General features: G+C 45.8%; 1 protein-coding gene across 1 annotated transcript in view; it reads right to left on the bottom strand.

The window, feature by feature from the left end:
* RIMS4 (regulating synaptic membrane exocytosis 4) overlaps positions 1-25,038 on the bottom strand; it is a 51,795-nt gene that overhangs the window by 9,528 nt on the left and 17,229 nt on the right. Inside the window, exon 2 of the mRNA XM_059862417.1 lies at positions 10,741-10,882. Coding sequence (XP_059718400.1) covers positions 10,741-10,882 — 142 coding nt within the window. The remainder of the gene's footprint in view (positions 1-10,740; positions 10,883-25,038) is intronic.

The raw sequence follows: 25,038 nt of genomic DNA, 5'->3' as shown, positions 1-25,038 counted from the left end.
ACCAGATGATATTTAAGGTCCCTTCCAAGCTGTTAGGTGATGCTATCCATGAATTCTGCTAGCAAAGGCTCTGCCCAGCAGCTGGGGCAGCTCTGGAGGAAGAAAAGCATCTGCTAACAGAGTAGCTGATGCTGCAGCCTTCATCGATGACATAGAGGAAAAAAGCAGGAGAGTATGAAGGACAGTGTTAAAAAGCACAAGAACAAGGACTACTGGGGTAAAGGTGAACCAATGGCAACTGCAAGTGCTTACAGCAAAGCAAAGGCTGCTGCTATCCTCCATAAATTCAGAAGCCAGAGAGCTCTGGATGACCTTGAAACGATGAATGCTCTGCAGTGCAAACTACGAGAAGGCAGGACACTGCTGCAGGGACACCCAGGCTGGGCCACCAGCACAGAGCCTTGCAAGGAGGGCAGTGGAGCTGCTGCTTGAATGGAGCTGCTGATCCTCAGGGGAATGGCAAAGCTCACTTAGAAACACAAGCCAAGGTCAAGACTCCATCAGTCTGGATTACAGCCCTAGTTAATGGGTTTACTAGCACTATAAGAAACTCTGTATTAAATTAGACAGTTAATGTTCCCCACTGTTGTTGTATTTGACTGGGAAGGGAAGACATAGGAATTACTTCTATAATAGATTATGCCATTAGCTGGTAGAACTGGCTGCTATGTTGCACAGAGGCTGACCTTTTGCAGTCCTGCTTTATTAGACACTAGAAGCAGCAGCTCTAAATCTTGGCTTTGACCAATTCCTGGACATATATTTGGGTATTGCCAATAACCCTGGAATGGAAACAATTTCTGCTTGGAAAAATCATAAGCTATCTCCAAGAAAGCTACTGCTTCTCCCTTGAGGGGAGAGAGAAAGGAAAAATAAAACAGCAAAAATTTAGTATGAATGTGGATTAAAACCAGCAGGAACCATTTAGCAGAACAGACCAAATTTCAGATCTCAAATTCAGCTTGATGAGCTGTCTGTCAAATGCTCAGAGAGAAGCTGGAATGGGGAGGTGAGGGGGACATGTATGGTGAGATTGTTGGGACAGGCTCTCCCCATTCCATCACTTGTTTTTCCAGCAGTTAAAGCAGGGAGGAAAAGAGCTCCAGGGAGACTGTGACTTCTTTTAACTCTTTAAATGCAGCCCTGATGCTCCCGAGAGCCCTTCCCTGCCACTCTGGAACATGCTGCAGGCTCAGCAGACTTTTCCTGCCTGCCCTTTGCATATACCAAGCTGTTCTGACCCATCCTTGATCCAGAAACCAGCTCTCCAGCTGAACCACCACACACTGGATGTGCTGGAGACAGGCTCTTGAAGGGATCTGCTGCAGGTGACAGTGGTGTCTCCACCTTGGGTGACAGCCAGCAGATGTTTCACACACACTGGAGAAATCTTGGAAAGCCCTTCCCCTCCCACTGCCCAACACGTCTGTCCCTTAAGGGGAACAATCACTACAACCTGCTTATCACCGATATGAGATGTCTCTTTTTTTATTGCATCTAAAGAGAAATGCTAAAAATAGCCAGAGGAATAAAGAGGGAGAGCTTTGCAGCTGACTTGCAAATAGCAGCTGCCAGAGCCAGCAGGGCCCAGTGACAGGACCATCTCACGCTGCAAAGAGCTGCACACAGAGAAGATTAACAGGTGACACTTGTCAGCCTTTTGTCTAAAGGGCACAAATCCTCCACTGAGCAAGGGCAGCACAGCCTTTGAACAGCAAAGCGAAATTAATTATCTCTTCTCTGGCCCTTTGCTTTCACTAATCATGATTTACAGGCTCTGCTTTGCCACAGCCAAATGGGGATGATTTTAACGGAGTTAAAGATTATGGGTTTGCTGGGGAATTGGTCCTAAGCTGAATGCAATGCTGTTGTTGGCCAGAAGGAAGAGGGAGAGCACAGGGAGGTCAGCGATGCCTCCAGCGTGTCAAGGACAAATGAAGGACATTTTGCTGGAGGATGCTCAGACCATGGTCTTTAGCTGTAGGCAAGGAGGCAGGGCAGGGACAGCAGAAAGATAACACTGGATACTATTGATCCTGGGATCTCTGAGCCCACCAGCACAGCAGAAACCTGCAGGAAGGTTAACCCTGGCTGCACAGGCACCAGCCCCCACCAAAGCTCAGTACAGGCTGCAAACACCATTTCAGCACCAAATACCCATTGCTGTGCCTGACCTGACCCCGGCATGAGAGCCAGCAGGCACAGTGGTGGGGACACACCTAGGGACAGCAGGGACACACCTAGCAACAGCAGGGAGCTGGGGACAGCAGCAGGGACACACCTGGGGACAGCAGGGAGCCAGGGACAGCAGGGACACAGCTAGAGACAGCAGGGAGTCGGGGACAGCAGCAGGGACACACCTAGCGACAGGAGGGACACACCTAGCAACAGGAGGGAGCTGGGGACAGCAGGGACACACCCAGCGATAGCAGGGACACACCTAGTGACAGAGGGAGCCGGGGACAGCAGGGACACACCCAGCGATAGCAGGGACACACCTAGTGACAGAGGGAGCTGGGGACAGCAGGGACACAGCTAGTGATAGCAGGGACACACCTAGTGACAGAGGGAGCTGGGGACAGCAGGGACACAGCTAGCGATAGCAGGGACACACCTAGTGACAGGAGGGACACACCTAGCGACAGAGGGAGCTGGGGACAGCAGGGACACAGCTAGCGATAGCAGGGACACACCTAGTGACAGGAGGGACACACCTAGCGACAGAGGGAGCTGGGGACAGCAGGGACACACCTAGCGATAGCAGGGACACACCTAGTGACAGAGGGAGCTGGGGACAGCAGGGACACACCTAGCGATAGCAGGGACACACCTAGCGACAGAGGGAGCCGCGGCCAGCCGCGAGAGGGAGACACGAGCCCGCGGCAGCGCCGCAGCTCCCGCACGCCCGCGGTGCCTGCGCACAGCAGGGACCAACCACCAGCCCGGCTTCATGGCACAATGACCGAGCCTACAAACCCTTTCTGTCTTTTTGGGACACGTTTATATGCAGGGTAAGACTGGTTGTATATACAGACAGGGGAAAGAAGCTGGATAGCAGCACTGTGGAAAGGGACCTGGGGGTCCTGGTTGATGGCAAGTTCAATGTGATCAGCAGTGCCCTGGCAGCCAGGAGGGCCAACCCTGTCCTGGGGGCATCAGACACAGCATTGCCAGCAAGGGAGGGGATTGTCCTGCCCTGCTCTGGTACAGCCTCACCTCAAGTCCTGGGGGCAGTTTTGGCACAACAGTATAAAAAAGACATTGAGCTATTAGAGAACATTCTAAAGATGCCACGAGGATGGTGATGGGACTAAAGGGGAAACCTTATGGGAAACACTGGAAGTAACATGGTTTGTTCATTCTGGAGGAGACTGAGGGGAGACTTCATTGTGGTCTTCAATATCCTCATAAGAGGAAGCAGAGGGGCAGGTATTGATCTCTTCCCCCTGATGACCAGTGACAGGTCCTGAGGAAATGGTATAGAGCAGAATCAGGGGAGGGTTAGGCTGGACATTAGAAAAAGGTCTTCACCCAGAGGGTGGTCAGGCACTGGAACAGGCTCCCCAGGGCAGTGGTCACAGCTCTGAGTTCTAGAAGCATTTGGACACCGTCTCAGGCACAGGGTGGGATTCCTGGGGTCTCCTGTGCAGGGCCAGGAGTTAGACTTGAGGATCCTCGTGGGTCCCTTCCAAGTCAGCATATTCTACATTCTATGGATCCTAGAAGCTGTGTGCTGGAACTGGGGCTGAAACTGCCCAGACTTTCTTCTTTTAAACACAACATTCGTAATCCTGATTATTTACGAAATCTGTGCAGCCTCTGAAGACTGTGTTCTTGTTCTGCATGCTGTAGGTCAGGCTGTATGAAATCTTCCTCTGTAGAGTAATTTAAGAGTGGCTTAAAGGCTCCTTGCCAGCTGCCTGCTTCTCTGCTCTTTCAGGGTAGCAGCATTTCCTGACCTACCCCTTGCAAAGACCACGTCCTTTCCCTCTGTGGGCAAATCATGGCACAGCAGCTGCTCCTTCTAAATGACTGGATGGAGAACCAGCTTTTCAGAGTTTGCTTGTAAACTGATCAGGATTTGAATGCCTGCATGGACAACACTGATTTCAATGCAAAATGCTATGAAGAAAATGCAGAGCAGCTGTGCTGATCCCTCTCACACAGCATATGAGGCTCTGCTCAGTCCCTTCCCCACTCCTGCCTGCTGGTGGCTACAGATTAGCATGCAGAGTGTGCAGAGGCAGACACATTTAGGGAAAATGTATCATTAATTTCTCTTCCTGTCCGTGCAGAGTTTGTCCGACCTCTTTTCTAAATCTATTTTTAAATTGCTCCTGGGACTCTGTATGCCAGGTATCCCATTATGCTGTTGAGAGCATTTGCAGAATCAGCTTGTCAAAATCTTGTAATACTCACAGGAAATATGGTCAGAATGCATCTCCACAGGTCAGCCAGTCACACCCCAGACTAGAGCAGCCTTATTTACACCATCCAGGACAGCTGCTTTTCTAACTTGTTCTTAAATCCCTCCCAGAGAGTTTATTCCTGTGCATTAATTTACTTTTTCCTTCCAAATATTTTTGCAGCTTTTCCTGTTTACTCATCAGTCCTGAACGTCCTCTGTGAATTATCAGTTTGAAAAACAGACCACATATTCCTTTCTTTTCCTCCCGATATCACACTTTTTTATAAGTCTTACAAGACTTTGAGACTGGTCTTGATTGTACTAACATGTAATGGCCACACACTTGCTGCTGTGCCTGTGCAGAAGAAATACAGAGCAAGGCATTCATCTCCCTTCACAGGCTGGGTGTAACACCCTTTTTTTCAGGAGCTCTCTCAGGAGAAGAGAATTTCGTGTCCTCTCCCTTGGACCAAATCCCCATTCCTGTCTCTCTGTTTCCCAAGTTGCACACCTTGACTCCCACGGAACTCTACTGCTGTGGGTTCAGCAAGGTGGTGAGGCCAGACAGCTTCAACACAGCCACCCCCTGGCACACCCAAACAACAGCTATTTTCAGAAGATAACAATTTGTCTTGTTCTTTTCATGGATTCATTTACACTGTCCACACAAACACCTATCTGCCATCATCTCAAGTCTCCAGAGGTGATACATTCTTAAAGAGCTTCTCCACTGTGTCTGGTATGTGCATGGGATGTGTGTGGGCCCAGGGTTCAGAAATTATTGCTCTGTTCTTGTAAATAAAAAAGCCTCCTTTTTTTATCCTCTCATTGCACAAACTTGCATTTAATGAGCAAGTTGCCTAAACACAGCCATGCATCTCAGTGGTTTGACTTGCACAGCTGAACTAACAGATACACCACACATCTACATCTAACGTGGAGCTAAATTCTCCAGCTCTATCTTTAAAAAACAGGGACAGCAACAGATTCCTTCAGCCAGAAGAAATGGGGAGAAGGAAGTCTCCTCTGAGACTGATAACATATTTGACAGTTATTTTATATGAGCATTAAAAAAACCCCATCAGAACTCCAATTTCAGGGAGCAGTAATGTTCTGTGTAACAATCACACTCATCCATATTGCATGTTAACGTCTTTTAAATCGCATCTCCCAGGCAGGAGCCAAGCAGAATCTATCAGCTAAGGAGGAAGGCAGAACTTGCCAATGTCCATTACTCCATCTTTCAAATATTTATGGTGTGCAGGAGCAATAGGCATCCAGCTACACTGTCCAGGGACTGGGCACACAGCCCCTTAACCTGCCAAAGTCGATGTGAACTCTGCAGGAGCCTTCACTTTGGCTGGGAAGGTTTTCCATGAGAATCTATCCCTGCAGGACCCAAACTCACCCTAACCCCACCAACTGCACACCTCTCCTGTGCCAGGCAAGATCTCCAACTCTGCCTCTCAACAAGCTCTGTTTCTCTCTGGGCCACTCCAGTTTCTGCAGCATTTTTAGCACTGTGACGTGCTGTCTTCTGTGCTGTAACACATTGTACTCCGCTCGCGTATCCCGCTCCTTCTGCTCTTGCTCTATGAATTCTGCCACTGAAACAGTGCTATAAAAACTATGCACTGAATTCTGTACAAAGACCTCCCCCACTGCCTTCCCCACCTTGCCAGGCTAGCTCCATTTTTAGCAATCACTAGTCATCTCAGAGGCACTGAATAAAAGATAGCTACCTGTCTTCAGTGAGCAATTCTGTCTGCTCCCAAGAGGTTGCTGAAGGTGGGATTCACTGTATTTCCTGCTGTAACTACAGCTCTCAAGGTCACATCCTTTCCAAGCTGTGCAGGTCAAGCTTTGCCTGCACAAAAGGATGTGCTGCTGCTGAACAGGCTAAGGAATTTCTTGATATATTACAGAAATAAACTCCATGCCTTTCCTGGTTTCCATCTCAAAAGACACAGATTTTTTACAGCCTGAACTGGTATTAACATGTTTCATTACATTTTTTTAAAGGACTAGGATAAAAAGAGACCTGAAAATAATCATTTATAAAATAGAAGTCTCCTGGCTTTGGAAATCAAACAAGAAACAATCAGGGAATAGCTGTAATGTGAATCTCCTGAATGGGGCATTCATTCAGGAATCAAGTCTTTTGGTCATTCTTGAATGTTGATGGATAATTTCTGCTGAAGGGAAGTGAATTTTCATGTGGTCACAACCCAGGCCAGTGTTTTCTCCTGCTTCCTGTTAATTATCGTTCCACAGTGAAGCAGAGAAGGGCAGCCTAAGCCCCAGTGCTGGCTCACACCAGCCCAGGGGGAGAGCTGGTACCAGAGGCAGAAGGAAGCCAAGAGGTGTGAGATGCCCGTGCTGGTGGCACTTGCGCCAGGCTGTGTCCTGCTCCTGCCCAGGGCACAACAGGGCAGAGCTCAGGCAGCACTGCCCTCACCAAGGAGAAGAGAGATGAGATGGCAAACAACAAGATGCTTCCTCACTGCACCTGCACACACATCTCAGATAACACTGGAACAATCCTCCAAGTCTTTGTTAGTCACCACCTCCTGTGCTTTTCTAAGGTAAAAATCACCTGATCTCTCCAGAACTTAATCATCTCAGCAGTAGCCAGCAAGAACAAAAACCCTATGAGTACCACTCACTAGGCACTATGGCAGCTTTTGTTCCAGGTCCATTTTTATCTTTCTGCTCCATTTTCAGGAAGAAAAGTGTTTGGCAGGAACAAGTTACATGCAAGTCCAGAATCTACTGCTTTTTGAATGCTGTACATGGTCTCGTGCAGCTGCAGCAAAACCCAGCCAAAACAAGATGTAGATGGTGCAAGAGCCAGGATGGAGCTGAGATTCTGCTGAATCTCCTAGGGCTGTTTGTGAGTTTTTCCTATATTGGGAATTGTATCCTTGCAGCAATCCTGGTGTCCTGAGACTACCCCACAGGCACTTACTACAGTGGGCAACTGTTTTCTCAAGCGAATCTTTAAGAATAGACATAGAAGAAAATATTCACTGCTGTAGGATCTGTAACCAGTGCTAAGATTGTTCCGGATGAATTATGAATGGAAACATCTGTGTGTGTGAAAGCACAACCAACCTGGCTGCAGCAGATCTGTTCTCCAGTGACAGGGGAAGAACAGAAAACAAGGTTAGAGTGCACATCACTTCCATAGCCTGTTTGAGGGCAGACTGTGGCCATAAAGATCCCCCCAAAAAAGGGAACAAAAAGGTGGCAGTACTGCTTGAGATCTACAAAGATGAAAAAGAGCAAGACCCCGAGGTGAAAGATCACTCCAAAATAGCAGGTAAGTCCTCGAAAGTGTAAGAAAAACACAGTCTAAGAGCCAGCCTGTTGTGAAGAACAACTCAGCAGACACAGCAAGGGCTTGACAGATGGTGTCCCATGTCCTCCCTGCAGCACACAACCCAGCCTGGCTCCAGCACCTGGATTCATGAGGCTTGGTGCCCACATGGGGTGGTGAGAGCATGAGGGAATGAAACCTGGACATGGGAATGGCTGAAAACAGCTTTGTTCAAGGTAAATATCTACTTCTCCTTCTACAAAGTCTCACATTGAGTTTTATTTTATTAATTTCCTATACTAGTGCACAACCACTGTGCAATAGAAAATCTGGATAAGAAGGTTGGAGGACTTCTTGTCTGGCAAAAATTTACATGAAGCAGTGTGTTGACAGTGTCAGCGTTTCCTGGCATGCTGTATGAGCTTTAATTCCAGGAGATGCATCACTGAGCCCAGGCAGTCTCCAATATACTGCATCTTCAGGAAAAGGGAGTATTCAAAAGAAGGCCTAGCATACCTCAGAGGTATATTCCACAATAAGCCTCTCCATGAAAAAAAATCTGGATTTTATGCACTCTGGTGTTCACATGAAAGCAGCATTGCTCAAAACCATGGACTTCAGAATATTCTTTAACTGGGATACCTTGCACTAGCACAGAGCAGCTGTGGCAGCTGCCTCCAGCTCCCTGCAACAAACGTGAAAAAGCAGGCAGTGAGCAACACTATCTAAAAAGCAGTTTGTATGGCTGAGGGCTGGTATTTAGACCTGCTGCAGTAAAGTTTCACCAAATCTTTGATCACTCCAGCACTCCACCTTTGGAAGTTGTCCTGTCAGTCCTTAAACTGATAAGGATTATAAGAACACATGGAAGTTGAGAGGTTGTGAATCCATCTTTTTCCAGGTGTGGACACACCAAAGGGATGCATGGGTGGAATGAGCTAGAACAGCATTGCCTTGTTGAAAACCAGGGGTTTGACAATCACTGCTGAAAACTCTCTGACCTGGGAGAATCTATCTGCACCAGTCACAAACCCAGCTTTTATTAGAAAGAAAATCAACTTGCCACAGCTAACAGAGACGTATGAATCTTCATTCTGCCTCCCTGGGAAGACAGCTACCGCAAACGAGAGAGGTCAAGAGAAATCTGATTTAGGAGAACACATTTCTGTTCCTCAAAGCTATTCCCCAAACAATTCCATTCTTTGCTGCAGGAAAAGAAAGCAGAGAAACTACCCTCCCACCATGTTTCAAGAGAATTGAGCCCTCTCAGCTCTTTGTACTCTCAGCCCTGTTTGCTTATCACTTGTGGCTCAGACAGATAGCTGCAATTCCCACCGCGTTCCCAGAAGAGATTAATTATCCCACCCAGGAACAAAGCATCCAGGAACCACTTAATCACACTTTTCAGAGAAGAGACCACCCCATCCCGGGCTGAGGCACTAGCAAGGATGATCTGGCAGGGTTCAAGGCTGGAATACCAAACCTCAGGCTTGTTCTAATAAAGACAGTTGCATTGCAAGACAGGCTTTTCCTTTTTCTGTCCAGCTGGTAGCTACATTCCTGTCACCTGCCTTCAGGGTGGGACAGCACTTGTAGGGGTGCAGTATTTTGTTGGCAGAAATACTCCCCTCTCCACGAAAGCCCAACGAAGCAGCTGATGAAAGCAGTGAGAGGACACAGACCATTCAGGGAACTACACCCCTTCCCAGGAGGATAAGCTATGTAAATATAAAAAAGAAAGAATTCTGCCCTGCATGAAAGCAGATTCTTACTCCTCATTGCCCAGGGAATGAACTTAATCACTAATCCTCTGCATCTAGTAGCGGAGGCAGAACTCCAAGCCACAGGACTGTGCTGTGTAGCAGGAAAATTTCCCTGGAGACAGCAGCTCACAGAAGAGATAAGGTACATCACAGCTTTGGAGTGACAAGATTGCTATCGCAGTCTGTGCCTCATTACTATTTTGAACCTTCAGCACAGATCTATGATGCCTTTCCAGGATTAGCCTACTTCTAAAGCTAAAGAAAGTCTCTCTTAATTTACAGCCTGTTACTTATTTAACACCAGAATCACATTAATTGAGAGTGCCTTTGGACTATCTCAGCATTTTAGCTGTACAGTGTACTTGGAATACCACACAGGACTCGAGAGCATACAGAGTGATGCCAAGTGTAGTCCTTGGCTTGAACAGGACACCTTTTAGGTATAGAAACATTTTGGCCACACACCTAGAAAGCACAAAATCAGATGGTATGTACTGCCTTCTTCTTTAAACACTGTGGGTTTTTTGTTTCCAAAGATTCCCATGAACAGTCATCTTAGTAAAATAATTAAATTTCCATATATGGCTTCAAGTAATGGAAATACAAAAACCAGAACTGGAGACAAGTCAGGTCCCAAAGTTCTGGCCTAAATATCCCCTGCTTTGCACTCTGATATAAAGTCTAAATGCAAGCGTGCTGGAACTTCTCTTGGAATCAAAAATCTTTTCTGAAACACATTTTTTAGGACACTGTAACTCAGATAAATCAAAGTTTTTTACCAAAATACACACAGGCTCCAAAATATATCTTTGGATACCAGAATTTTGCTATGTTATAATGTATTTTATTACTTTCACCCTTTTCAGCACCTTCCTTCTGCCCCAAACCAAAGGGCTATTTTGAAACAGGGGGAATGGACAACTATTGTGCAACATTAAAAACTACTGGCTTATAATTTATGAGCAGTAATGAGCCTCTGCTATTGACCCTGAATTACTCATCCAAAGGCAAAGTGGTTAAAAGTAATGGGTATCTGCTTCAGCTCAGAGTAATGAGGACACTAAAAAAAGTATATAAACAGTCAAGTATGTGCCAGCTATGCAGAGAGATCTGCTCTAATTGCATGGGCAGTACACCTGCAGCACAGGCGAGTCAGAAAAACACATCGTCCATCATGCTGGAGGAAAATTAATAGGTTCAGGGACAGTGCATCCCACGAGTGATTACCCAGCTCCCTTCTGATGACTTACTTTCCCTCTGATCCATAGCTGTTCATGCTGTCCTCGATGGACTCGTGGCTGGCTTGGCGGACGGTCCTGCTGGGCATTTCCACAGCCAGGCCAGTCTCTGTGCTCCTCTGGATGGCTCCCTTCAGCCTCCGGCCATCACCATCTAGGAACACAAGGGGAGAAAAGGCAGTCAGCCTCTATTCCCAGAGCCTTCTGCATGACAGAGCCAAGGAGAAGCAGAGGAGGTCTTTTGGAAGACCAGCCTGGCATCTGTCACACAACATTTCCCTTACCCAGCCCTGCTTCATCAGCAGCTCCCGAGTCACCTCTGGAACACACTCACTGCTCCACCATGCCAGGCCCAGCAGATACTCAGAGCATGCACACCCTCCCTACCTGCTCCAACCATTTGTACCAATTAATTATCCATTGAGAAGGCAGCCACACCAGCTGGCTGCACCCAGAGCTACCCAGTCAGGGAACACAGCAGCAGCAACCACAGCTGATGCCTCCAAGCCTTTCCCAAATCCCATGTTGCTGCCTCAGGTTGTGTGGAACAGCACAAAGAGTGGCAGGTCCTGGTGGGCATTGAGTGAGCAGAGGGAAGGAAAAGGCCAGGCAGCACCAGGGGTGCTGTCAAAGCAGGAGCACTCCCAGACCAGCCACAGGGGAATAGTTGGGCACAGCCAAAATGTTCCCTGGTGGCACCAGCAGTGGAAAACCCTGGAGAGGACTATTCCCCTTGACAGACGCCCTCAGCCACAGCATAGAGGGAATTAAGTAGGTTCTGGTTCCTCCTGGGTGCAGTCTTCAGAGGCTCAGCCCTCTGAAATTAACAGCTGCTATTTTCATCCTCCATCTCAAGCAGTCTGTTTCTCAGAACAAACCATGTTATGCAATGAATATGTAATGAATACCATTACTATTAATTGCTGTAGCTGGTGTTAGGAAGCTCCAGATTTCATCCTACATAGAGCACTCATCCTGAAACACATCTGCTACAAGTTTTCTGAACAAAGCAAAATTATCTAAATCCTCTAAAGATGCTCAGTCATTACCCTTGACTCAGGCAACAAACCTCTGACCCACAGTGCTCTCAGAAACCTTCCAGCTTTTTTGAGTACCACCTCCAGAGGAGAAATGACCCAGCTATTGAGTCTGGAGAACTCAGGATCGCCAAATATTAAAGAGAGCAAATCTTTCAAAGAATGACAGGATGGGTAAGGTTGGAAGGGACCACAGTGGGTCATCTGATGCATCCTCCCTGCTGGAAGAGGGTCACACAAGAGCACACTGCACAGGATTGCGTCAAGACAGTTCTTGAATATCTCCAGTGAGGGAGACTCCACAACTTTCTGGGCAACCTGTTCCAGTGCACCCACACAGTGAAGTTCTTCCTCATATTCAGGTGGAACTTCTGGTGAATCACTTTCTGAACTACTTTGGAAATATGAGGGTATCTGTAATAACCTGCCTAAAATACACTGTTATTTGTAGCAGGCTGCTTGACCTAAAATATTTTTCTTTAGATCTTGGTGGGAAGAGGGACGTTGGAAAAAAAAATTCTGTAAGATATTAGAAATGCTTCCTATCTCACTTCTCCAATTATATCTACATGGAAATGCAAAGACAAAAATTCTCCTATCAATACAGCTGTAAAGTACCTTTTCCTCTACTATCATGAGGCTTCCAACTGGGTAAATGTGCTGGCCCCAGGGCTCTGTACCAGCTGCTGTCCCCACATATGGTGCAGCCTGTGTACACATGTCCCTGTGAGCTAAGGGGATCGAATTTGCACATTCTGGGTTAACATTAACTACAGCTTGTACTGTTTGTGTGCCTAGAGCAATGCATGAAGCACATTGTATAAATCAGGAAGTCACACAAATGTAAAACATATTTGTCATGTGCTTTCAAAACCCAAACCTTCAGGCAAGAATATCAATATGGGCATCAACAAAAGCGAAGCTTTGTGAAATGGCCATGCTTATTCTCCCAACCAGTGCAGAGCAGCTCTCTGTGATGCACCCTCCTTATAGCTTTGTGCAGGTCACTGGAGCCTCTGATGGGGTCTGTAGGTTCCTCTGAGGGTACATCCCACAGCCATGTGGGCAGGCTTGATGGTCCATTTCATTTGTCTCACATCCACCTCCACAAACAATCTCTGAGTCATCCACATGCACCAGTGCCCATCCTTCCTCCACGTGTGCACTCAGAGCACCCATCCTCCTGTCCTTTGAGGTTACTCCTCACAAGAGCTCTGCTGGCAGCCAGAGTCAAAGCATCAAATGACATAAACGTAGGAAACAAATTAAAAAAGCCCCATTGCCCAGCCATGCAACATCTGCTTTAAAAATATCTCTTCTTTCCCCAATCTACTGAGATGTGCCTGGGGACACTCAATATTAAAAGACTATTCATGCACAGCTGGAAACACATGAGAAGCTTGGGACAGAGCAAGGGTTTGGAGCCATACAAGGTGCTTACTCTATTCTATCAACTACCTCCTGCTTGAAAGCCAGGGAAATAAAGCAGAAGGGCCCAAAGGCAAGGAAAGGCAGCACTGTGGGAGCACCAGGGCACTGTACCAGAGACTTAGCTGGCACGGGGCAAGTTCAGCTCTAGAGCACCACATGCACAGCTTTCCACGGCTGGGTGGGTCATTTTCTAGTAGTCCTGATTGCTTTTGCAGATTCAAAAAAAAAAAGGAAAAATTTACAAAGGAAAAATAGGAAAGAAAAAAATGGCAAAAGTATAATTGAGAATCTCTATACAACAAGACAATGGGAATAAAGGACAAAAATCCTTTGCTCCTCCCTCTTCCTCCAGTCAGAGATGCACAGCAACTCCTGCATCTTACAAATGATCCCTCATTATTCTGGAGAAAAGTTGGAGAAACCTTTCTCCCCCTACAGTCTCTTTTTGCTGAAAGTTTCCTTTGAACAGAAGGGGAATCATTTGTTTTGTCAAAAAGGCAAGCCCCCAAACCACAGCAGCCAGAGGCATGACTGAAACAGGGTAAGAGATCACCATATGCACCAGAGAAGCCAACAGAAGGGAGGTACAGGCTCCTAAACCATCCATCCCCATCAGCTGGGAGAGGAGGACAGATCAGGGATAGCACACCTGGAAAGGAAATAAAGATGGATGACACTGCATTTCTCATCTGTGAACCAGAAATATTTCACAAGCAACAGTCACCTACCATCAACCTTCTCTGGTCAGTGAGGAGCATGGCATAGGGGCTGTGCCTCCCCAGCTTCCTGAAATCTTTGTGCCTTGACACCTTTGCCAATCAGAAGGTAAATGATATGCATCTATGTGGGTGTTGCCTGGCAAAATCATTTGTCTTAATTTGTCAGTGGTATCTGAAACAAGTAAGAGCAGTATCGACATTTTCTGCAGCGTCACCAGATTTATTCCCTGCACCTCTTCCAATTAAGCAGCAAACAACAGAGGTTAAGCAGTCAGTCAAGCCTGCAGTGCAACACCTCACTAAGAGAGGATTTTAGTTCAGGATGACCTTGGGAAGAAGAAATTTTTTGGTCAAATATCCAGGATGAAGATACACAGCACCTCGCTGACGCCAACAACCAGAAGGGCCCAGGAGTCACTCTGCCAAGCTCTCAGTGTTGACAGGTGCTTTGATTTTGCTCTGCTCAGCTAAACAATTTATGTTTGGCTAAAGAATATCTTCTAAAGCACTATCCACTCTGGGTGTGAAAAATATCAAGAAATGAAGAATCTGCCATTTGCCTGCAGTTTATTTTACTACCTGACATTTAGAGAAGTGGCTTAAGTTTGCCTGGTTTCAGCTTTCACACATCAGGTTTTTTTAGTGCCCTTCTCCACCCCAAGAGCTGCTTTGTGTTCTCACTATACAGACTTCTCTGCAGTGCAGATGAGTTATCTCTCAATCTTATTTTGACAAGTTAAACAGACTGAGAACTCTATGTCTCTCATGCTCTGGCTTTTTTCTTTTTTCTCCTGGCCTTGAATCTTTCTAACAATCTCCCCAGGTTCTAAACTCCCTTTTGAGAACAGAACTGAAGTCTCCATTTTAGTGCAGAAATGCATACAGAGGTAAAAATCAGCTTGTACTCTCATCTTCACTACTTCTGCTGGCATCTCCCAAGACCACAGTAAGCTCCTGGTCACATCACACCTCGCCTGGAGGCTGTGCAGCCCCTTGCCTGTCCTGCTAGCACAACCTTGCAGAACCTTATAATAAAAAATATGAAACAAAACAAATTTTATTTGAAGAGAAAGCAAGCAAAACTCGGGACAGCTTTATAGAGCTCTCCAACACTCAGTACTATTTACTCTCTTTCTTATGTCCACATCGCCTGTGAATTAAGTGAGGTTTAAACTCATGCTTGCTCCAAATCAAATGAAAACACTGAGCATCACCAGGCCTTCAAGAGAGCCCTCCTGCCTTTGAGGCTTTTCCTTGACAACTGCTTTTTGACATGTGAAGCAAGGTTTTAATCCACTTATCACGATCACATTCTCAGGGCCATGTTGTTCTAGGACAAAACCCTAACATACTTACCACACTCACCCAGTGTCTGTGTCTTCTAAAACTTGGTGGAAAAAAAAATTTCTCACAAGACCCATTTTCCCTACATTTTTCTTGATTGATATTAATTATATTCCATCATTTTATTCATTATTAATTAGATCGCATTATCATGTTTCCCCTCATCTTTAAGTGATGTCAGACCAGCCAACCAGAAATTCCTTCCAGGCAGCCCAGTAACAAATGAAGAGGAGCAAGGTGACCGTGCAGGTGCCCTGTGCAGAGCAGAGCACCTTCTGGAGAGCTCCCTTAACTAAACTTCCAGCTGTCAACCAAGAGGCAGCTCTTCTCAAGGATGGTGCCTATCCTGTGGAAGAGCTGCCACCAAGAACTGGATTTGCCTGAAATTATGGGGTGGGAAAAATAAGAGCGGTGCCGCTCCCTTCTCTCCCCCAAGGAAAGAGTAACCACTCCTCATGTCCTTCTCTACATCACTCCCACACACAACTCTTTGAAACTCTTCCTCTCTGCTGCTGACAGGGCTCTCCACGCTCAGAGGCCAGCAAGTCTTGAAAAATCTATGGGAGTCCTGCAATAACTCATCACAAGGTCGTGATTATATAATTATTACCCCTACACAGAATTACTGTACGATAGTCGTTTATTGATGGCACTTCTGAGAGACAGAAGCGTCTCTCACTGTTATCCCTACACTGTCTAATCTCTTGTCACTTCCTTTTTCCTCCACCCAGGTACTTCTTACAATCTTTCTGTTTTCCACTTTGTTTTCAATTTTCTCCTCCATCGCGGCTTGCTACCATCACAAAAAGAACCCAGCATGATGCATGTGCTACAGACCCTCCTATACTTTAGAATTAATTGGTATTGATTTAGCCCTGAGATTAGGCATTGACTGACTTTCAACTCAATCAGCATGGCTCCTAAATTACCCAACCACTTCCAAGCACAGAGCACAGTGGCACCCAAAGCTCATGGACACACAGTACCAACACGGGCCACCCAAGACACCAAGTAGCTGTTATCCTTTCCTAAACTTCAGCTTGAGGTGCCAGGGCAAAATCAGGAAGGGAAATCACTTGGATGCTTACTTTCATTTGTTCCTATTGCAAAACTCTGGAAAATAGAACATTTTGTATTTTCCAAGAAAGTCAGTCCAAGCTTGAGCAAAGAGACTGCATCCCCACTGCTTTTCTTATCCAAGTGTAGCAGTGTGGAACAATTCCCATCCAAACATGCTGCAGGGCATCAGCCTGGGCAGACTCTGCTCCCTGGATTCACACCTGGGTTCCTCAGCACATGAATCGCCTGCTTTGCCCTAAAATACAAACCTGAGCTTATGAAGCATGCAGAACTGACAGCTCCAGCAAGGGACCACAGAAAAACCCATCTGGCAGAGCCCAGGAAGCCTTCAGAGCATGCTGCAGATCAGGTAGAAAGCAGAGCCAGGACAGGACCCAAATGCCTGCACAGGAGATTTGCCCGGAGCTATCTCCTTTCAGTTCATGCTGAATCTGCCTGCTCTACCCTTGGCTCAAACACAGGCTCACAAGCCCTTTCATTTTATGCAGTCGCTAACTTCATTCTTTGGTTTTGACCCTAGGAGTTTTTCCCTAGCTTTCTTACCCACGAAGATCTGCCCCTGAGAAAAGCTGAAGCAGTTTGGGGCTGAAAATGAAGGGAAAACATCAAGCACCCATCGGGACAATATCATCTGCTGAGGTGAGGGAGGTCCCCAAGTCCAACAACTGCTGGTCTTTGGGATGTCTGTGGGCAAAATGCAGCAGTGGGAGTCTCAGCTCAGCTCCCCATCAGACTGCTAAAGCACTGACCATTTCACCTCCTACCGGTTTTCAGCTACTCTGAGAAAAGAGTCAGCACATTAACTTCTCCACTTGAAACTTTGTCACTGTATTGTTGCTCCTGAAGGGTTTAAAAAAAAATAGAACTCTTCTGTTTAGTCAGATGCTGACTCCCGGTGACACGTACTAAGACTTGTGCGCCATGAATCAGTTCTGAGATGAATAAAACTCCATTGTTCAGCTTCAGAGGAGAAGAAGAGAAGCCTTCCCACTGCCTTGCATGAATGCCCAACACCTGTGACAGCCTGGCACACACTGAGCTGCTGGCTGCCAGGGTGGGCAGCACAGGCCCCTCTGCAGGGCTGTCTCTGTTCAGAGCAAGCCCTGATGCTCTCCTAAGGGGCTGCTTCTGCTGAGGGGAAAAAAAAAAATATTAATACTGGATTGTCACTTCAGAATGCAGTTTAACGAGATGAACTCAATCTCATCATGCCTGGCAAGCCCTGACATCCTGCCAAGCATTCCCTACATCAACATCCTAATGGAGTGTGAATTATGAGCACCTAAAGAGAGGCAGTTTGTACTGTGCTCCAGAACATGCCAGGCTATCATCACAGCCTGAGTAATCCACCAGAATGACAGAAAATGGCTGGGGATAAGCAGGGGCACTAATCAGGCTGTATGCTTCGTTCCCCTTGTCCTAGTTTCAGACACCAACAAAATCACACCCCTTCTTTCCAAATTAAGCACAGAATCTTCATGGGATAGAAAAAACCCCAGCTTGTTAATTCTAATCTGTGGAGGTTAGGTACATTCACAGGGTTAGGAAAGTTCAATCAACTCTTCTTGTGAGAGCCAGAAAAATAGTAAAATTAGCAACTATTTGCATTGCTGTTACAGCCACTGACTCCAGCTGAATGCAGAGCAGGGCCAGGACACCCTGCCTGCATGGGAAACCTCTGGAGATTCCAATGAGACACCTCCAAATTCCCACTGCAGCACAGTTCCAATAGATCCCACTGCTCCTGATCCACAAGGGTATTTCAGCACAGAAAAGCTTTCTCTCATCCTAGAGCTCAGACTGGTCTGTCCTCACCCACACCCAGATGTGGGGGTGTCAAACCAACTCCCTCGAACCCAGAGGTTTCTGTTCTTCCCCCTCACTATTAAAAGATGACCAAAAATCATTCCCAAAGGTGTTCCACACAGCATTAGGAGCCGTGCTTTGCTGACACCCAGTGTAAATATGATCAAAGACCATAATCACCATTAGAAGACAACCGAAAATCATTCACAGGGTTACTTTCAAGACCAGCCCCTGAGGCTGCCTTCTCTAGCTCCCCCACAACCCAGCCCAAACCCCAGCCCCTCAGACACTTAAAGCAGCATTTTTTCCTCCATGCTGGTCTGACCTGCAGTTTGGTTCAAATCCAGCTGGGCCTGTAGTTAAGCAAGTCTCCACCTCAGTAGATGTTATCACCTCTTGTAGCTTGTCTGGGGCATGGGTAGAGTATCAATTTTTCCTCCTTTCCTCAAAAGCTCCATTTTCTTATTTTAAACATATTTCTTTTCCTCCTTTTGAGGTTAAAACCAAATAGTTCCCATGATGCTATTTTTAATTGTGACCTTTTTGATAATTCATCTATATAAAAAATTTAACGGCCAAAATTTTAATTTAAAAGTGTCTAAAGAAAAAGTTCTGCAACAAACACGTAGCCAGGAAAATCCTCTGGAGAATTATTCCTTCCCTGTCAAAAGACAGAAAGCCAACAGCCAAAAAGGTAAACACATATGTTCCACTGTCAATGACTTTCAAATGGAGTTTTTGACTACCATAAAAATTGTTTCGCTTTTCACTACAAAAAAGCTGCAGTACCATAACACTAACAAAAATGTTTGGCTCTTTCAGAGTATTTCATGGGAACCACTTTGCAGCTCGACCCAGCTCTTCAGAATTCTTTCCATGTCTCTATTTTGTTTGCAGCAGCAGGATCCAAATAGCTTTATCTGATGGATGCTTTTGCATTTTTATTTTTATAAGAAAATGGAACACACTGCCCCCTTCTCTTCCCCCAATCTGCCAGGCTTTGCAGAAGAGTCTGATTAAATGAAATGTCCATAGCCACCCAGAAAATTCACTGCTCTAATATTTCTGCAGCAATGAAACCTGAACATTGCTGTGTCTGTAGCCCAGGTCTCCAGGGAAAGACCAGCACAGAACTGCTGATGCTGCACCAGCTGTCTGGGACACGTCTGGGACAGACATCCCACATCCCAGGCCCTTCTTCATCTGCTGCTTTTGTGCTTGGGCAAGGGGTGATGACTTCAAAATGTAATCTTACTATGATACTTCGAGTCCAATAAATCACAGATACACACACACAACACTCTCTCACTGCATGGCAATTGGGGGATTCAATCTTTCTACTTCTTGCATTTTGGGTTTTAAGCCTCACTAAGAGTTAAACTCCCCTCTGACATCAGCCCACCTGGGAACCCCAGTGGGTCTGCAGTCCAAGAATGTACCAAGTCAAGGAAAATTTAGCTGATGGGCTCAGAGAACAGGTACATTTGGCACAGGCAATTAATTTAACTGATTTATTTAAACTACTACACTGTAATATTTACTCCCTAGAAAGCTGAGGGAAGCGTCATACATACAAACATCAACCAGTGGTGCTCTCCATGTTCTCAGTTCCAAACTCTTGGAACTTTGCCAGCTATCAAGGTGTGGGTATCAGGAAAAGATCAAAGTAGAAAGATGAGTGGCTGGTTAGTGTGCCAGTACCACCCCAGGGCTTTCTTCTTGTTAATTCACAAGGAGAATTAGAGGTTGAGCCAATTTATGTCCCCGTGGCTGGAAGTCCTCCAGCTAACCAACATAAGTTGTGAAGGCCAGGTGAGGTTCTCTACTTAATTACAAGAGAGTTGAACCAGAGCACCCTGATGTCCTAATTCTGCCATCCATCTCACACTATTAATAACTGAGGATGTTGCTTAAGTCCAGGTTCTGAAATATGAATGAGCCTGAGCTGCAGAAAACCTCTTGATTTAGAAAAGGATCGCAAAAATGAGGTGAATTCACAAAAATAAAGCTACTAGAAAGAGCCATTGTAGAGAAAGATGGCATAAGATGAAAGAGCTGCCCTGCCTACACTTCACTGAGCCAAGAAATTTTGCATGAGGCTGCTGTGCCCTTCCAGAGCCTGCTGGACCTGCCTGCTCACCAACTGCCCCTCCTGGCAGAGCCCAGCATCTACCTCTTCCCTTCCGGGAAGGAAGTAGGGGCAAAGTAACTTCAGCAGCTTGTTTGCAAGCTGTGCTTTCCTGCTGCAGAAGAGGACTCAGGTCATGAGCCTCCTGAAGCCACTAAAACCTCCCAGAGCTGCTGACACACCTTTCTGTCCCACTGGATGCTCAGCTCCAGACGTCTGCTTCCACCCACAAAGTGAATTTTAAACTGAGATCAGGTAACAGGCCTTTTCTCCCAGGGGCACTAGCTTATTTCTCTCTCTACACCCAGAGCCATCTCTTCCAGCATTTTTAGAGTCTGCACATCTCAGACATCTCCCCCAAATTTAGCTGAAACTAGAAAGTGTCTGCTACATAGTAATGATGGGAAGAAAGTCAACACAACAGCTTAAGCATTGAAGAAATACTTGCCTCCCTCAAAATCACAGCTACTGCACAGCAGGTAAAGTTTAGTTTTGACAGACAAAATTCAGAGGAAGCAGTTGACAAGGCCATATTTATTAATGAGATTTCTTCCCTTTTCTTCTGTCCTACTGATGCTCTTTTAGGAGCGAGCAGCTTTGTCAAGACCACGTGTGTGTGAGCACAGAGAGCAACAGTCTTGGCACAATGCATGAGTCATGCAACCTTTTGTTCACTCGTTATAAATACAATTAAAAACACAGCCCCATTTCCTTAACAGGCACAAAGCCACACAGAACCCTGGAGTCATTCATAAACTAGAATCCTCGTGCAGAATTGCGTTTAGAACAGCATTTGATTTGTGTTTAGCTTGGGTAATAATTACTTCATCATATTTTCCTTAAGGAAATGAATGCTCAAATTCACAAGGAGTGAAACTTTAATTATACACACTGCTTAATAACTTGTGTCCATTTGGAAGCAATTATTTGATCCACTATGGAAGCAGAGAGGGTGGAGCCGATGGTCTGGTTTCCAGAGAAGTTAAACAATTTCAGGCATTGAGTTCTTAACTCCAGACAATCTCACCAGATGTAAGATTGATGTGAGAATCTCACTACTTGTGTCAGGCTTCACCAAAGGTGCTTTCATGGAATACCTGTAGCAAATGCTAGAGGAGCATGTTCTTCCCCTCTAATTCTACACATTGCTTTGACTCCCATGGGGACATCCCATGACAGGTCCATGGCTACGGAGTGTCTGTTGTCCAGGCAAGCACCACAGCCTCACCACAGGTGTACTAAAGGGAACCCTTTTCTTCCCAAATGGAACCAAGAACTGTACAAAACCCTCTGTTTATAGCACACCTGTGGTGCTGAAGGGAGAGCTCAGAGAGTGACTGCATTTCCCAAAAGCCTGCAAATGGACCCAGTGCACTCATAGGGTTCCTCTCACACAGATCCCTTTCAGGATCAAGGTTCTGGATCATGTGCAGGGTTCTGAGGGGGTGGAGTGAAAGGAGAGCACCCAGCCCTTCATGACTGCAGTAATTTCCCTGCAGATATCTCATGACAGCTGGAAGGGAAGGTCAGGCTTCAATGCCCAGAAGCAGGACAGGAGCCATGGTTCCTTACGCTGCTAAGTCATTCACGGTGACTAAGAAATCCAAGTGAGTTTGTTCACTGCAAACAGCCCTGCCAATCATCCATCACAGATACCTTCAACTGAGGACAAGTCAGGCCGTTACACATGGAAAACACCATCCAATACCAAAAGCAGAAGTGCTGGAATTTAACTAGCAGACACCTAAGAAAAAACATTCAAGCAAAATTTTCACAGCCCAAACCCTGAAGAGACGCATGCAAGCTCTCATCCGAGTGACACACTCTCCCACAGACGAACACGGCAGACACATAGCTGCCTCCTACATCTGCTTGCTGCATGCACAAAAGCAGCACTCAGACAGAAAAACATCCCAGATTATTTGAAGTCCTTTGGGAAATTCAGTTCACTGTTTGTCTATGCAGAGTATTGAGCTTTCAATAGAGGAGAAAAAACCTTTTGGCCAGAGCTGGAAAATAAACATGATGTGTTCATCTCTGCTGAAAGATACTGCAGAATGTGGGAAACCAACCAAAATATCATGTCTGGATGTACACTACTGAGGATGGAAGCAAAAAATCATCAGATTAATACAGATTGATTAAAACAGGAGATTAATACACTTCAGGAACAATACCAAAAGCTTGTTTTCTCAATTATCAGCAATTAGATGTAGTAAGAATCAGTCCCTTGTGAAGAAGAGGCACACCAGTGTTCAATATTGTATTGAACAGAATTTGCATTAATCACACACAGTGACCAACAGCCACATACCAGCACAGCATCCTGAGAAGCAATGCCTGTTTGCAGCATGGCTACCCCATGACATGTACCCGGCAGAAAGGTCACCAAAATCCCTTGATCTGAGCCAAATATTTCTGAACAAATTTTGTAGAAGGAGCAAAATTGAACAAAATGCTTCAGAGCACCCTGCTAATCTCTCTCTACTACGAGAGCAGATGAAGAAGCAATTGTGATACAGCCAGCATCAGCCTTGCAGGCAACACTGACAGTTCAGCGAGATCAAATGCGCATTAAAGGGCAGTGTGTGAGTGAAAAAAATAGTTTTAAAGTAACCACAAAAAAAAAGTTTGATGGGAATCTCTTTATAAAATGTGCAGGCAACGACTGCTCAACAGTACTGGAAGAAGGTCAGGAGAGGACACCATGCTTACGAAGCACCTGCATCACTGTCACTTCCTGACCTCTGATACCTGCAGGTAACTTTCATGTTTCTGTTCTCAGATTTAACAACAGGGCAGACATAAGGAAGCCTTGGGATTTCTCAAGATGTTACTGGCAAGGTCAGAGAAGTACAATCCCCTTCCATCACCACCTGGGCTCCCAGCACTCCACTTCACTCTGCTGTACAGCAACAGTGCCAGCGACCTGTGCCAGCCACCCAGCCCACCAGGCCCCACCTTCACACCCATTTCAACAGGGAAACAAACAGAAGGAGGTAGGACACACAATTTTGAAAGTGAGCTGGAAGGTGAGACCCTCAGTCCCAACCCATTCACAGCCTCTGATCACAAGTCACAATTACAAATCGAGCTCAGGAGTGAAATAACATCCTTTCCTCCTCCTCCTGCAGAGACAGGAGTTCAGGGCTCTGTTTCCCTGGCAACAAAAAAGAGCATCATAACAGCCTCCTTGCTAGCAAATGACATATGAAAACGTGTCTTTTTTTTTTCTCTCCAGTGTCTTTCATCACCAGGGAATAAGCCTGAATTCAGAACTTTCCACTCAGCAAGAATGGAAATAGATATCCATTACTGCTATTTAAAATGCAGTATCTTTGGAGCCTTTAAGCTTGTCCAGAGGTAGATAGCAAGTAAGGGATTTTCATTTATTAAGTTAAGCAAAGAAAGAAAAAAAACTCCTAACCTTGCTGAAGTTCACCTTTTAAGACAAATTATAGAACTTGAAGAGTTTTGGGAAAAAATGCAGCTCATAAATTTATGAGCTGCATTTTAGATTCTGTTAATATTCACTTTTGAAAAGCATTAGAAATGAAGATTACAAATTTAATAATGCAACACATGGGAGGAATTATCCTCCTCCCCATATAAAAAGGCAATTTGCTCTTGCCTATAAATTGACTTTCTATTACTGTCATTAAACCAGCATAATGTGCTATAATTGGGTCTGCCCTGCCACAGCTCTGTGGCAACCCACAGTTGAGAACTCATCATGCCAACTTTAACAGACATCCTCATGAGGCAACAGGGGCAGTGGCACTGCTGCATCTCCTCACTGCAGGACTTTGGGGTGCTCATGGACATTTATGAGGGGTCAAAAAGAAACTGGATTAAATCAATGAGGAAAAAATTCAAGAGTAGAGGAAGTCCCTAAGCCATGAATCAGAGGAAGGTGGGCCAGCATCCTGAAGGAGCATCCTAAGAAATCTTGCCTGACTTTCTCCAGATACCTTAGACACAAAGATCTCATACTCCCTCCCTTTTGCCACAACAGAGAAGTGAGATCACAGTCCTCAGACTGCAGTAGTTCCCCATCCATTTCCTAAGCTGCTTCCAGGTTCTCCTCCTCTATAGTTTGTGCAAACTGAGTGCCCTGCATGGTCTGTGCAGGCCCTGTCCTACCTGCAGAGTATCTGCCACTCTTCTCCCATGCCCATGTCTAACTCCACCTGTGCCTGGACCATCAGGGATGATTTTGCCCACATGAGCAGCAAAAGCATTAAAATCTATATTCAGCGGTTTCTTCAAACAGGCAACTACATTTAAACAGCTCAACTGAAAGAGCATTAAAATTGTGCTGGCAGGTATTTACTGTCCCATTTCCCATGGCTCTTTCTCCATCTTTCAGTTACTGATAGGTTGTGACATATTGAAATAACAGAAATCTCAATACCAGAAACCTCTTTGCCACTTCTCAGCCCTAGCATCATTCTTCCCTTTCACCAGCCTCGTACCTAAACAGCTAGATGTTAATTCTGTCATCTGCCTTTTTTTTTAACCACTTTCACTCATTCTTCATGCAGCAGGCAGCTGGAAGACTTGCTTACATCTCAGTTACTTCTGGAACAAATCTGAGCAACTAGCACTGAGGGAGTGAGTTGACAGCATCTGCTGATGGTTCTTGCCCTTCCTTTGCTCATGAATTGTCCTGAGTTTTAAACGAAAAGCAGCTGGTACCTGTTCAAGATTACCAAGGTATCACTGGTCAGTGCAGCCCCAGCAGGTGCTCTGTGCCTGAGGAAGC

The sequence above is a fragment of the Haemorhous mexicanus genome, chromosome 18 (genome assembly GCF_027477595.1).
Source record: "Haemorhous mexicanus isolate bHaeMex1 chromosome 18, bHaeMex1.pri, whole genome shotgun sequence".
In the NCBI taxonomy this organism is placed as follows: Eukaryota; Metazoa; Chordata; class Aves; order Passeriformes; family Fringillidae; genus Haemorhous; species Haemorhous mexicanus.
Note: the sequence above shows the minus strand (reverse complement) of the source record. Positions and strands in the feature narration are given on the sequence as shown.